The sequence below is a fragment of the Piliocolobus tephrosceles genome, chromosome 1 (assembly GCF_002776525.5).
Source record: "Piliocolobus tephrosceles isolate RC106 chromosome 1, ASM277652v3, whole genome shotgun sequence".
NCBI classification, from domain to species: Eukaryota; Metazoa; Chordata; class Mammalia; order Primates; family Cercopithecidae; genus Piliocolobus; species Piliocolobus tephrosceles.
In genome coordinates, this window is record NC_045434.1 from 168427248 (window position 1) to 168443266 (window position 16019).

The 16019-nt window shown below is 39.2% G+C and overlaps 1 protein-coding gene and 1 non-coding gene across 3 annotated transcripts in view; both read left to right on the top strand.

Annotated features, from left to right (window-relative positions):
* NDC1 (NDC1 transmembrane nucleoporin) overlaps nt 1–11954 on the top strand; it is a 68970-nt gene extending 57016 nt beyond the window's left edge. Inside the window, exons 17-18 of one of the 2 annotated variants that reach the window (XM_023188209.2) lie at nt 4758–4918; nt 9383–9701. In XM_023188209.2, coding sequence (XP_023043977.1) covers nt 4758–4918; nt 9383–9446 — 225 coding nt within the window. In that variant the 3' untranslated portion in view covers nt 9447–9701. Of the gene's footprint in view, nt 1–4757; nt 4919–9382 lie in introns of both variants that reach the window. The other variant, XM_023188218.1, reaches the window with a different exon arrangement.
* LOC111524076 lies at nt 6085–6220 on the top strand. Its single transcript, XR_002725684.1, has one exon. It is a non-coding gene; the product is annotated as a small nucleolar RNA SNORA58 (small nucleolar RNA).
* Nucleotides 11955–16019: the final 4065 nt, after the last annotated feature.

Genomic DNA, 16019 nt, shown 5'->3' on the forward strand with positions numbered 1-16019 from the left:
CTGTATACAATTGATAATTCATAATTTTTAAATTTTTTGTCCACAATGGTAAAGGGAAGAAAATTGCCAATAAAACAATTACTGAGACACATTGGAAGACAAATGCAGAGAGACAGAAAGCAGCACTCTAGACCAGTTCTGTCCAATAGAAATAAAATGCAGTCACCTATGTACTCTTATATTTTCTGGTAGATAAATTAACAAAATACAGGTGACATTAATAGTACAGTTTATTTAAACCAGTATTTAAGGTAGTATCATTTTATCATGTAATCAAGATAAAATTACCGATGAGATCTTTTATATCCATTTTTACATGCTAATTCTTAGAAATCTGGTGTTTATTTTTCACTTTGTAGCATATCTCAGTTCAGACCTGCCACATTTCAGGTGCTCAGTAGCTACATATGGCTAGTGGTTGCCATATTGGACAGCACAGCTCTAGACTTTAATGATGGTGGTGAAATATAAGAGGAATTTTGGGACTGGGCGCAGTAGCTCACTCCTGTAATCCCAGCACTTTGGGAAACCGGGGAGGGCAGATAACTTGAGGTCAGGAGTTCGAGATCAGCCTGGCCAACATGGTGAGACCCCCATCTCTACTAAAAGTAGCAGTAAATTAGCTGGGCATGGTGGCACATGCCTGCTAATCCTAGCTATTAGGGAGGCTGAGGTGGGCGGATCGCTTGAACCAGGGAGGCAGAGGTTGCAGTGCGCTGAGATCATTAGTTATTGCACTCCAGCCAGGATGACAGAGTAAGACTTCGTCTCATTAAAAAAAAAAAAAGAGGAATTTCAGACTGTGAACTTTCAGTTGATGTATTCTAGATATATTTTCCTGAAACCCAGGGATTACAGAACAATATGTTTTTAAGGAGAGAAAGGAAATATATCTGGTATGGTATGCTTATCTAGTAAGTCATTCAACAGGAAAGACTTCATCCCACAGTATTTTATAATAAGAACTTAAATCTCTCATTTTGCTCAGAGTACACATGACCAGTGTTCCTTCATTTTCTGTTGTATTTGTGCGCCAAAATTTACTTTATACAATTTGTAAGGGGATAGGTGCTGAAGGTAGGTGTGTATATACAAAGATAAGAAGGCAATAGGTGATGTCAAAGAAAAAAAGCTACTGGAATTGATCATTTGAATTTGTATTCATAAACCTAAGAATGAAAATGTTTTGCAGCTGGGTGTGGTGACTCAAACCTGTAATCCTAGCGCTTTGGGAGGCTGAGGTGGGCGGATCACTTGAGGTCAGGAGTTCGAAACCAGCCTGGCCAATATGGTGAAACCCTGTCTCTACTAAAAATATGAAAAAATGGCTGGGCGCGAGACTCACACCTGTAATCCCAGCACTTTGGGATGCTGAGGCGGGCGGATCATGAGGTCAGGAGATTGAGACCATCCTGGCTAACACAGTGAAACCCCGTCTCTACTAAAAATACAAAAAATTAGCCGGGCGTGGTCGCAGGCACCTGTAGTCCCAGCTACTCGGGAGGCTGAGGCAGGAGAATGGTGTGAACCCGGGAGGCAGAGCTTGCAGTGAGCCGAGATCGTGCCACTGCACTACAGTCTGGGCAACAGAGCAAGACTCTGTCTCAAAAAAACAAAACAAAACAAAACAAAACAAAAAAAGAAACAAAAAAATTAGGTGGGTGTGGTTGCGGGCACCTGTAATCCCAGCTACTTGGGAGGTTGAGGCAGGAGAATCGCTTGAACCTTGGAGGCAGAGGTTGCAGTGAGCCGAGATCGCACTACTGTACTCCAACCTGGGCGTCAGAGCAATACTCTGTCTCAAAAATAAAAAGAAAGAGAAAGAAAATGTTTTGCAATTAAGGTGCAAAGAAAATGGCTGTACTTCTTTGTTCAGCAAAATTATGAGTTGTCTAAAGTTTTTTAAGGTACTGCATTTTGATGGTGCAAATATAAGAAAAAGAACCAGCAGTATTGATGAGCTAGAACCTATTAGAGATACAGCTTAAATTTGGAATTAGTATTTACAAGATGGATGTATTCCAGATTTATGCATAATAGCTGGTGAACAGCTAGTTGCATTCAAAGGACATTGCTCATTTCAGGTATGTATACCTTCAAAACCTAGAAAATATGGAATAAAAATTTGGATTTGCCATGTTTATATTCTTATTTTCATTTTCATTTTTATTTTGTTTTATTTATTTATTTTTTTAGAGACAGAGTATTGCTCTGTTGCCCAGGCTAGAGTACAGTGACATGATCATGGTTCACTGTAACCTTGAACTCTTGGGCTCAAGTAATCCTCCCACCCACCTCAGTCTCCCGAGTAGTTGTGACTACAGGTGTTGGACCACATCCAGCTAATTTTTAAATTTTTTGTAGTGACAGAATCTTTCTATGTTGCCCAGGCTGGTCTAGAACTCCTGGCTTCAAGCAATCCTCCCGCCTCAGCTTCCCAAAGTGCTGGGATTACAAGTGTGAGCCATTGTGCCTGGTCTTCTTATTTAAAGTTTTATGATGTTATTTTACATTACCTTGTCATCTGTAAATTGTTTGTAAAATGATTTTAGACTACAAAAGATATAAAGTATTCATAGGACCCAGGCAGTAATGATGGACAGATAGAAAGTCCGGCATGAGGAGGTAACCGCTTGAGCTAACTCCGACCCGCCAGGCAGTAATGATGATGACTATTTTTCCTGGTATACTGAGAGTTAATCAGGACATTTGCAAGAAAATTGAAAAGAATATAACTTTTCCATTATGGTGGAACAAGATTTGATGCATTTGTTCAATGTGCCACGGTAACTCTGAGTCCAATCATTTATTTTTTCTACTATCACTTTTAAAAATGTCTCCCAAGACTGGAACATGCTTGAGATAATTTTAGGTAGTAGTTCAAATTCAGTGAAATACTTAAATAGCACTAAATTCAGTGAAATTCAGTGAAATATTAAATAACACTGAAGTTACCATGGCAGACTGAACACATGCATCAAATTTTGTTCCTTCCCCAAAACTCTACTAAACTATAGAAAAGGTATTTTATAATACATAAATCCATAAACAGGAGAGGACATAATAGCAACAAAACTTTCAAAGCTGGAAAGCAGATGGTTGAAATAGCTAACTTAGCAGATTCTAGAGGCAGATTTCAAATTGGTGGTGGGAGAAGCACCAAGTAACTCAAGAACCAAGGGTGAAGGGACAGGTACCCAAAATAAAGAGGTTTGGGTGAGAGCTGTTTGAAAATTAGTTAGATCCCTAGATCCTATGCTGTGGGGTAATTGCTCCTCCTCCACTGTAGTCTGAGGTTTATCCTTTAAGAGAGAGTAGAACACCCAGTCTGGGGGAGTTATGGGTGCTGTACTAAATAAGAGGGATGAGTTCAAAAGCCCTGGTGTCCTCTTGGCTTCAGAACACTGGGGCCAGGCCCTGTAGTCAGGATACTAGAAAACTTTCTTTGGGCACTCTGACCAGTCCAAGAACTGAGTTGAAGGTTCACCCTGCAAAATTCCCTGCAGATGACCCACTGTGAAGCCCCTTGTCTGTAATCCCCAGTCATGCACTTATAATTGGTGCTTAGCTCTTTAGCAGGTCCCACTTGCATTTGTGAGCGAGGATCGGTAGATTTCTGAAGAAAGTCTCTCATGCAGAAGTTAGAGACTAAAAGGAGCAAAGGGGGAAAATCAGCTTGGAAGAAACTAAAGAACAAAAAAGCTATCAGAATCCTCAGAAATAAAGGATATTGCATCTTTGAAACAAAAACAGGATGCTATTAAAAAAGAACAGATGACGTTAAAGAGCTCTTGAAATTAAGAACATGATGGCAAACATAGTTTTAATTATTTTTGTTTTCAGTTCTTTTGGTGGTTACATTCATAACTATAAATAGTACGCTTATACCGTTATATCTTGTCAGCTTATTTTTCCATGGGGACCTCATGATGTAACAGTATCATCTGTCATTGCTCATAAATGCCTTATCTGAATTGAAAAGGAAGATAAACTATTTAGTGAATAACTATTTCTATAAAGTATAAAGTTTGGTCTGTTTTTTTTTTGCTGAAGTCTTTTAATAAAGCTCCTTCTGCCTGTCACATCATAAGCAGAGTAGGACATCGGTGTTTGGCTTCAGGCTTTGCATTTTCAAGGCTATTGAATGATAGCTTCATTTCTGAGGTCAAGTCTGGATTTTTGGGGGGCCTGGTAGCTGTCATAGTAGCTGAGCCTCCCTATTGTATTGTTTATGAAAACTATTTTGACTGGGATCTACAATAAGAAATGTGTTATAGCATATCTATAGATATGTATATATCTCTCTATTTATATCCATTTGTATCTATTTTTTTTTATTGTTATACTTTAAGTTCTAGGGTACATGTGCATAACGTGCAGGTTTGTTACATATGTATACTTGTGCCATGTTGGTGTGCTGCACCCATCAACTCGTCAGCACCCATCAATTCGTCATTTATATCAGGTATAACTCCCAATGCAATCCCACCCCCCTCCCCCCCCCAGTATCTATCTCAAATCTTAATTCTTTGGACTAAAGTGACTTTTTTTCTTTTTTCTTTTTAATTTAATTTAATTTAATTTTTTTGAGATAGGATCTCTGTTGCCCGGACTGGAGTACGGTGGAACTCCTGGGCTCAAGCAGTCCTCTCGCCTCGTCCTTCCAAAGTGTTGGGATTACACACGTGAGCCACAGCACATGGCCTAGGTTGACTTTCTCTATAATCTAAACTGATGTGTTTTCTTTCTTGGTGTAGGCAGTTGACAAGTACTTTAAGCTTCCTCATGCTTCCAGTAAACCACCCCGGATTTCAGGAAGTCTTGTGGACACTTCATATAAAACATTAAGATTTGCATTCAGAGCATCACTGAAAACTGCCATCTATCGAATAACTACTACATTTGGTGAACATCTGAAGTAAGTTTACCTGTTTTGATCCATAATGAGACCCCTTCTGGGGAACTTTCCTTAGAAATAGGTGTGGGAATGATGAGGCTCATGTGTTGAAAGTGTTCTCTTGGGACCTCAATGATTCTCATTGGGAACTTACAGCTTGGATGTGGACTTAATATTTATATTTTAATATTTGGCCCATCCTAAAGCTTTGGGGATTTCTTTCAAATGGACAAAAGAGGACAGAAAGTTATAAATGCAGCAAATTTAATTATATATATATTTTAATTACCAAAAGATCCTCAGGGGAGAAAAAAGGGCAGAAAATCCGGGTACCTTTCCAGAAAAGGGTATTAAAACAATTCTGTTGTTATATCTTGGTCAGCAAACTGAAGACTTGGGGTGAGCAAAGGATTCCAGAAATGAATCCCTGGTGCTTTGTGATTCATGCTGGAAAAACACCGACAGATCACAACACCTTGAGAAACAGAACCAGAGAGCACAAATGCCAAGCCTGTTTATATTTAGTTTTATTGATGTTTACTGCTTTCCTCTTGTGAAATGATCTAGCTAGGCAGGATGAGGGATGCTAGCTTAGTAACTAAACTGTATTTATATTTATCATAATTATAAATGAACTTTAGAAGACACGAGAGATTGCTCTGCTGTTTTTGTTTGCAATCAATGAATAGTTTAAGACTTCCAATTTAAATTAAAGTTAAATAAAGTTAAAAATTCAATTTGTCAGTCACCCTAGCCACATTTGAAGTACTTAATAACTACATGTGTTTAGTAGCTAATGTATTGGATAACAGAAGTATAAAATCTTTCCCTAATTCTAGAAAGTTTTATCAGATAGTGCTATTTGACAATTCACTTAGAACTTTATGTTTTTTCATTTACTCTTTTCAAATACCCTGTGAAGTGTAGAAATTATCATAATTTTACAGATATGAAAACTGAGGCACAGAGATGTTAAAACTTGCCTGATAACACAATCTAGTGCATGTCAAACATGAACCTGAAATCAGGTCTTTCTTACTCTTAAAAATCTTTCATCTTTCTATCTACAACACTAGACTGCCTCCGAGATATAAATTAATATGTAGGACACATTCAGAAAATACTGATGAATGTAAAGAATGAAATAAATATGACGTATATTAATGATAGAACAAAAGCAAGGAGAAGGGCATACCCGTAGACCTTGCCTGACTGTGCTCATGGCCAGGCAGGGGGGACATTGTATGCGAGATTAATTTGAAGTTCCTGCCAGCTTTAGCCAGCTTAATCAGTGGCTGGATAAATAGCAGGACTGTAACATTGCCCTGGGGGAAAAAAGGCAAGAAGAAAAGGGGAGCATAGGGATTTATTAGATAAGAAAGAGCTATAGGCCGGGCACAGTAGTCCATGCCTGTTATCCCAGCTCTTTGGGAGGCTGAGGTGGGCAGATCACCTGAGGTCAGGAGTTTGAGACTAGCCTGGCCAACATGGTGAAACCCCGTCTCTACTAAAAATACAAAAATTAGCTGGGTGTGGTGGTGCTCACCTGAAATCCCAGCTACTCAGGAGGCTGAGGCATGAGAATCGCTTGCACCCAGGAGGTGGAGGTAGCAGTGAGCTGAGATCGTGCCACTGTACTCCAGCCTGGGCAACAGAGCGAGACTCTGTCTCAAAGAAAAAAAAAGAGATATAGATGACTGATTAAAAGTTATGAGAATGGGCCGGGCGCAGTGGCTCACGGCTGTAATCCCAGCACTTTGGGAGGCCGAGGCGGGCAGATTATCTGAGGTCAAGAGTTTGAGAACGGCTTGGCCAACATGATGAAACCCCTTCTCTACTAAAAATACAAAAATTAGCTGTGTGTGGCAGCAGGCAACTATAATCCCAGCTACTCCAGAGGCTGACACAGGAGAATCACTTGAACCCGGAAGTGGAGGTTGCAGTGAGCCAATATTGCACCATTGCACTCCAGCCTGGGCAACAGAGCAAGACCCTGCCTCAGAAATAAATAAATAAATAAACAAATAAAATAAAAATTGTGAGAAGGAAATTCCACGTTAGTTTCTTTTCTCTGAAAAGAGCCATATTTTATATATGCGTCAAAGTTGATAAAATCAGTGGAGGCTATTTGTACAAATGTAGGATAATGTCGTATAGTGGAAAGAATGTTAGATCTGGAGTTAAAATATCTGGATTTCTGTCTGCTTACATAATTGGCTATCTGTGATTGTGAGCAAGTTTCCTAGTGTTTTCAGTAACTCACCCAAGATTATGCAGGTAGTGAGTTGCAGAACCAGGATTCAGATGCAAATCTTCCTAACCCTAGGGTTCTGTCTATAGTATCTATACTCCTAACCAATAGACTGGTGTTTCCCCTAACTTCTGAATCTTTCTGATACAGTTTATATCCCCATGAAAGGGAACGTTCTCACACCCACTTGGTTTCATTTGTTGTTAGTAAAGATAAAATGGATCATACATAGGTAAAGCCCACTGTGCAGTATACATTATCGTGATACTTATTACTGTATAATACCTGATTATTCACTATTCAAAGCTCTACCTCTGAGAATTAGGTATAAATGAAGTTAGCTCTTGAGCTCTGAAAATCAACTAACAAACACAGGCTACTCATTGGAGACATTCATTCAACACTATTTACTCATTTTTTAAAAGATAAATTGTATTGTGTATATTTGAGATTTATAACATGGGTTTTACATATAAAATGTTTACTGTTGTGAAGTAAATTAACATGTCTGTCATCTCACATAGTTACTTTCTTGTATGTATGTCAAGGGCAGCTAAAATCTGCTTATTTTACAAAAATACCTAGTACAATACAATTTTGTTAGCCATAGTCATCATGTTATACATTAGGTCTCTAGACTTGTTCATCCTACATGTGTGCAACTTTGTATCCTTTGACCTACATCTCCCCATTCCCTGCCACCTCCCATTTACTCCTAATTTAGGCTAATTTAATTCTGGTTTTCCAGCGTATAACATATCAAAAAAAAAATTTTTTTTTTTTTTGAGACGGAGTCTTGCTCTGTCGCCCAGGCTGGAGTGCAGTGGCCGGATCTCAGCTCACTGCAAGCTCCGCCTCCCGGGTTCACGCCATTCTCCTGCCTCAGCCTCCCGAGTAACTGGGACTACAGGCGCCCGCCACCTCGCCCAGCTAGTTTTTTGTATTTTTTTTAGTAGAGATGGAGTTTCACCGTGTTAGCCAGGATGGTCTCAATCTCCTGACCTTGTGATCCGCCCGTCTCGGCCTCCCAAAATGCTGGGATTACAGGCTTGAGCCACCGCGCCCGGCCTAAAAAAAATTTTTTTTTGAGTCCAGGTCTTGCTCTGTTGCCAGGCTATAGTGCAGTGACAAGATCATAGCATAGTTCACTGCAGCCTCAAACTCCTGAGCTCAAGCATTTCTCCTGCCTGAGCCTCCCAAAATGTTGGGATTACAGGTGTGAGCCACCATGCCTGGCCCATATCAAACGGTATTTGAGGAGCAGAGATTGCTACTGGAGTCAGGAGCACTAACAGTAAATTGTAAGGGACACTTTACTACCCGCTAGCAGAGAGAAATGTCATGGGAGAGTCACAGATTTGGTGTTTGAGAGAGTTTCAGAGCCATTAAATCAGAGAAGACAGCCTCACTAGCACCTAGAGGGCATCTTTGTGCAGTAAAATACTTGAAATGGTTCAATTGGAGGGTACATGGTTCAAGAAAGTAAAGATGTCTATAAGACATTTTAGGACGATTCATAACAAAATTATTAAAATAAGACTTTTGGCACTTTAAAAAGTGGTGACCTATTCAAGAACTAGAAAACCGGAATCTTTCATTATATTCAATTTTTGCCCAAAAGTTTAAGAGGAAGTGTTATACTAGTGTCAGTATACATTTGCCCGAATTTTGTCAAGGTGATAGATTTTTGTGATGGCGAGGGTGGAGAGAGAACTCAGAGTTCCCATCTAAAACATAACTTATGTTCAAAGGGAGAAGTAAATCTAAACCACCAAGCTGTTACCTTTGAAAGTAATTAATGGAATCTATTGTGTTTTAACCAAACATTTAAGTTTAAAGGATTTTGTATTGAAGGCAGTTCAGATACTCTGCAACTCAAAGATAATGTTGGAATCTGGTTTAAATAAAATAATAAAATCCAGAAAATCTACTGCAAGGCCTGGAACTCTGCACAGCAGGTTCCATAGCAGAGCAGGTTAAAGTCAATGCCTTCACTTGTCAGTCTTAATTTGCTTTGGTCTTTTAGAAGATAGAAGCATGCCATTACTGAATGCAAGCCCTCCTCTTCATTAGATTAAAAAGAGTTTTCATCCAGCTTTTTCAGAAATACTAAATAAGTGAAGATTTCTATTCATTTTTAATTGTTTTGAAAAATATTGACTCTGTGCTCTGTGGTTCACTTAATATGCTTAATGTAAAATAAAGCTTATGCTTTGAATTTATGTTTCATTTAGTGCTGTGCAAGCATCTGCAGAACATCAGAAAAGACTTCAACAGTTCTTGGAGTTCAAAGAATAGTTAAGTAATATAAACTGTGTTCATTACACTGCTGATACAACTACAGATGGGACAGTAAATGTTCAGCATTCTTGGATCAGAAGAAAACGGACTAATTAGATGCTTCCTTTGTCGTGGTGGTTGCTTTGAAAACTATACTTTAATGGGAGAAATCATGGAAAGAAATTCTCAACAGAATAACTGAAAACTGCCTTTTCTGTACCAATTGCTTTTTGTGTGTGTGGTATAATAAAATCTTTATTCAATTTTACAGAAGCATTGAAGGCAGTCGAAATGTCTCTAGCTCATATAACTTAATAATAATAACTAAAAAACTTTTAGAATTTACTTTTGAAAAGAGGAAAGCCAATTCTGAAATGAGTATAGGTTGACTTCATAGTCTTCTTAATTAAGAGTTTAGCTCTTTGTAAACTCAAAATACATAAACTTTTTAAGTGTAGTTTCATTTACTGAAGGATAAAAATGGTAACAGTGCAGCAAAATTCACAGAAAAAAATACTGTCTAAAGGACATATTTTGTTAATCTGTTAGGTTGTGTTTTTGTTTCCAGGGACAAATTAAATTTGTATGATTACCCAAAAAAGGGTCTCAGTTTACAGATGCTAACTCTATATAAAGGAATGTGGAAAAACTCAGTTCTTAAGTTACAAGATTAAAAATTCACATTTGATCTTTAAGGAACAATTGACTGACATCTATGAATTTATTTTGTATCGTGCTAGTAAACACAAAGTATTAATGTATGGGTATTTTCCCAGCTAGTTTTGCTTGCTTTTTCTGGAACAAAACATTAAGTGATTGCGGAGTTTTTCAAGCAAGAGAAAAAGGTTTGCAAAAAAACCCAGGAAATGTTCCCTTTTTTCCCCACCGTTCATCTTCATTAAATCAAATTCTGTGAAACTTGTCTGGTCTCTCAAAGGGAGCAGCCTCTGTAGTGTTAAATGGCTAATTAAAATAGGAAGATCTTTATAGTCAGAAACAACTTAGTCATCAAATAGCAAGTGAAACCAAAACGTCAGAGGAATTACTGTACTTGGAAGTATGCTGTGTGTCCCAAATGTGAACGAAGTATTGTTAGAATTTATTAGATCAGCTTCTTTGGAGATCAAAGATTGGAAATCCTAGTCATAGATACTCACTGGACTAGCTTTGGACTGAAATGCTCCTTTGTAATTCTTTTCCTATTATCTTTTCCTTCTAGTGTCCCAAAATATTTTCTTTAAAGTCAGCACAGTATTGTATATGAATCTTTAATGTGGTATCATATATGTCTACTTTTGTCTGATTCATCGATGTATTATTATATCTTTATAATTGAATATTTTAGCTCTGGGTCCTGTTGCCCCTTCAACCCGTACATGCCAAATTATAAATGGGTGCTACTGGCCTTGAGCGTATCTCTGTGGGACAGTTCCCCGATTGTCAAGTGTTTAGATATGTAGGCTATTGCCATTTGTTCTTTGTTTTTGGTTTTGCTTTGTGTCTGAAGCTGAATTGATTTCTTTTGTTGAATGTGAAAGTTGAATTTCAAATGTAATCATTTCTTATAGATGGCCAAGACAGAACATTGTGGCTAGGTTGACTGAGAACTGTTGTATTCCATGTATTAACACAATTAAGCTTTTCATATTCCACTCTCTGTGCTGACCCTGGCCAAGACATTTTGGGAGACAAGGGCTCTGAATCTTCTGCTTCCATTAAAGAAGAACTGTGGTATTCAACCCATTGGATTTCTGAGAATAAAGATAGGATGATTCCTTTGAACTTTGACTTACTTGTATAAAATGTCCAGTGAGGTTTAGGTTTTTGCCATTTCCTCTATACTTCGGGTAAAACTACATTTGATGAGCAATGTGAATGTTTCTGAGAACGTTCATTCCTGTTTTCTCTCAAGAGAATGTGCTGTGTACTAAATACAGGCCGCATAATGTCTGCCTGTTGAAGATCTGGAAACTGCCTCCCCAGATCTGTATTCTATTTAGTAGGTAAGGGGGTTTTTCTTTTTCCCATTGTGTGTGGATAATCTACACACCATCTGTTGGAACTAGGGTGTCATTATGGGGAGCTCCTCCTGCGTACTAGGAGGAGGACCTTATGGAGACCAAGAGGAGAGAAGCATTTCCTTTGATGAAGTCACATCCTGTCTGTGAGCCCACTGATGCTGTAACATTGGTCTGAAAGCGTGTTCTTTAAAAACCTTTCTCGGCTGTTAGTATAAACACATGATGGTATCAGCTCTTAGCATGTTTGCTTGACCCTTATGGAAGGTATAAATCCACAGAACTTCTTTCCCAGAGAACTGGGAAATTGTCCTAGAAATAAACCTTGTACAGTTGAGTGGACATGGATAAGCAGCAGTTTGTTATTTTGCAGGATTTGTTCCTTGGTAATTGTTTGGTGTGTCATCCTGTAAATATTCATGATAGTCTGTTTATATCCTTTGGTATATCATTGAGACTGGATTGGGTAGAATAATAAACTGGTAATTTTAAAAAATGGAATAATTAATTGAAATATGTGTGTCTGTAAGGTCAATTATTTAATTTCTGGGTGGGGGGTGATGGTGGTGATGTTTCCTTAATCATTTCAGTTTAGTCTCAGAGTTGTTGCTTATAAAACCTAAAAGAGCTGAACTTTTTGAGAAGTCAGCTTTTGCCCTTAACTTAGACTGATTTGGTGGGTTTCGTGGTAACTCTAAGGAGCCTGAATTCAGAAAGTCTCATTCTTTGTTGTCTTGGCTGACAAAACTAAACAAAGGGGAAGGTGCTGAAAGCCATCTCTTAACAGAAGTTTCTTTTCTTGCCAAAATAGTGTTTCCAAACGGATTGTATTCCCCTAGGCTAACAGTTACATCTGTCAACGTTACTTAAATTAATCTGAACTTCACCTCTAGGTAGTTGAGGTACCTCAAACTCCCTCTAGCTGTCCCAACCCATAGTTATCTTTCTTTACAACCAGATCGCTTAAAACAAAGATGGCTTTCATTCATCAGTTAACAATCCAGCTATGCTTAGCAAGCTGCTGACCATTTTTAAATAAGCAAAGTCTTTATTAGGGGCAAGAAAGGGGATGGATAAACACATAGCTCTACAGTTCTGCCATGCTCCTAAGCAGCCTTGGCACAAATTGCTGTCGTGATGGGCAAGTTGATGTGGAACTAGCTGTCATTCACAAACATTCACTGAGTGTCTCTTATGGCATAACAATTAGAAGTAAACTGAACAAGACAGTCCCTGCTCTCGAGGAGTTTATAATCTAATGGGTGGTATTTGAAACCTGCTGTGCATCAGAATCACCAGGAGTGCTTAGTAGCTGTGTAGAATCTGGGCTCCATGACAGTGCAGATTTTGCTTCAAGAGGTCTGAACTGGTTCCCAAGAGATCTAGTTTTTAATAAAAGTCTAAGCAGAATCACATTGTGTGAAGGGTTTATTCTAGATCAGACGTTAGCATGTATCAGAATCTCTTGAGGAGCTTATTAAAACAGATTTACTGGCCCCACCTCCAGAGTTTCTTTTCCTTCTTTCCGCCCTTCCACAGGGTCTTGTTCTCTGTCACCCAGGCTGGAGTGCAGAGACGTACATGATCCTGGCCCACTGCAGCCTTGACCTCTCAGGCTCAAACAGTCCTCCCGCATCAGCCTCCCAAGTAGCTAGGATCATACTGCACACCACCACGCCTGGCCATATTCTCTATTTTTTGTAGACACAAAGTCCCACTATTGCCCAGGCTGGTATCAAACTCCTGAGCTTAAGCAATCCACCCACCTCAGCCTCCCAAAGTGCTGGGATTACAGGTGTGAGCCACTGCACCCGGCCTAGAGTTTCTGATTCAGTGAGTCTAGGGTGGGGCCCAATAATTTGCATTTCTAGCACATCAGCAGGTGATGCTGACGCTGCTCGTCCTGAGACCATACTTGGAGAACCACTGTTCTAGTGGATTGCTAATGTGTTCTCTCAGATGAGTGTCTGAAGCAATATGATCTATCATTTGCTGTAGAGTTCTTCCATCTGATTCAGTTACTGAAAAACTTGAAGAATACAGTTAAATCTCTAGGTAATGCAGGAATGCTGAGCAATGCCCAGGTGTTCAGATACTTATCTTGAAGTTGCAGCAGGTGACATGACATGGGTTGCCTTTTCACGCTATTGTGCGCTGGTGCGTGTTCCCTTTACCTGAATTTCTACTTTTTTGGCAAACTTCCCATTTAGAATGAGCTTAACCGTCATTATCATTAACCACAGCATGTCCTTAGATGTCCTGGTGCTAGCCCACTTTGTCACCCACCTGATTTTGCAGAGCTATGCGGCTGGACCACCCTCAAGTGCTCATGCTCTCCCTGGTCACATGTATTTTACCAGATTTTGAGTGTGCCTTATAAGTGATTCTGGTGGTAAAGTGGTTCTGGAAATCCCATAGAATGCCTGGCGGAGAAACAATGGAAGGTGATCTCTAAATCAGACTTTTACCTTGATAGTCGTTTGAAGATGTGTTTACTGTTGGTTGGGTTATCCTTTTACCTCTCAAGCCATTAGTAACAGTGGTGTGTAGTCTTAAAAAAAAAAAAAACAAAAATTAAACACTAGTCTCTTCCTAACTATATTATGATGTTTGGTTGCAAGGACACAACCTCTACCTCCATTAGGTTAAGCATAGAAAGGAGAGTTGATTCTGAGGGCACAGGAAAGTCTTGGTGAGCACAAGTATAGATTCCAGACCCCAGGAAGAACCTGAAGAGCTCTCAGGGTCTCCTTCTCAGCTGTTTTCTGCACATGTGTTTTATTCTCCCTCCTTGCTTTCTGACACTCCATCCAGCTCCCGAGTTTACAATGTAATAGAGACTGACCAGCTGGTTCTGAATACCAACCAAATTCCTGATTGAAAGAAATTAGCCCAAATGGATGAAGTATCCAAGGGCCTAATTAGGCGTGAGGGACAAGGCCGTGGTGTGCCAACATAGCTTCTACAAGCCTACCTTTGTTGATCAGGACGAGATGGAGAGTAGGGGCAGTTCCCAGAGCCTCCCAAGACAAAGGACAAAATTTGGGATTCAAGGCCTGCAAAGAGGAGCTGGCAAATCCCCTTGCCTTGGGTTGGGACCCCAAAGTGCTTCACCTTAGGAGGAAGGATGAAGATGAAGTAGATGCCATAAACTAGTTGAGGGAGAATCCTCATTAAATTGGATTGAGATGATCTCTGTTTACCAGTATTTCCAGGCCCTGGCAGAAGCTATAATAAATTCTTTCTGAGGAACACAACACCCTAGGCCTCAATTATATCTGTAAACAAGTTTTCAAATACAGCGTCTACACACCTTTAAAAATAGGCTCAGGGAGAGACAGCACGACATGAATGAGAACCAACAAAAGCAACAGACAATAGATTGATCCACAGGGACTCTGCATGAGAGAGTTATCAGATTTTAAAATAGTTATTACTGCTATATTCAATGAGACTAAAAATTCTAATTCATTAGAGAACTGGAAACTATACATATACTATGTAATTTGTGGTCAGGTACTTATAAAACATTTATATAAAATTTGATAGAACCATGGAGAAAATCTAGAACAGAAACAGGATAACTAAAAATAAGAGGTCAATGGGTAGGTTTAATGGCAGATTAGACATAGCTGAAGATAGGTCAGAAGAAACTATCCAGAATAGAGCTTTGAAAGTCAAAAATATTAAAATACAGAAGACAGGTTAAAATAGATACAGTGAGAAAATGTGTAAGTGTAATTGGAATCCTGGAAGGAGAGGGAGATCTAATGGAACAGAAGCAGCTTTGAAGATATGAAACAGAGAACTTTCCAAACTTGAGACATCAAGCCACAGATTGAAAAAGCTTTATGAGCCCTAAACAGATAAATAAAAAGAACCCACAATGAACTACATCATAGTAAAGGCACTGAAAACCAAAGACAGACTTCAAAGTAGAGAGAAAAAAGACCACTTATCTTTTATTTTTGAGACAGGGTCTCACTGTGTTACCCAGGCTGGAGTACAGTGACAGATCTTGGTTCACTGCAGCCTTGACCTCCCAGGCTCAAGCAATCCTCTCCCCTCAGCCCCCTAGTAGCTGGGACTATAGGCATGTGCCACTATGCCCGGCTAATTTTTAAATTTTTTGTAGGAACAGACTCACCATGTTGCCCAGGCTGGTCTCGAACTCCAGGGCTCAAGTGATCCCACCTCTGCCTCCCAAAGTGCTGGGATTACAGGTGCATCGTGCCTGGCAAAAGGCCACTTTCAAATGAGCAGCAATTCTCAACAAAAACAACTGAAGACAACGAAATGGACATTTTGCAGTGCTGAAAGGACTCTACTAACCTAGAATTTTATACCCAGCGTTAATGTTTTAAAATGGTGGGAAAATAAAGACTTTTTTTCAGACAAACAATAACAGAGTTCAACAGGCTGAGAGATTTCAACAATAGCTGAGAGATTTCATTATAAGGATGGATATGTTGAAAGTAAAAGGATAGGAAAAGATAAACATGCAAACACTAAATGAAAACTGGTATAGCTATGTAAGTTTTTGACAAAGGACACTTTAAGACAGCCTTACTAG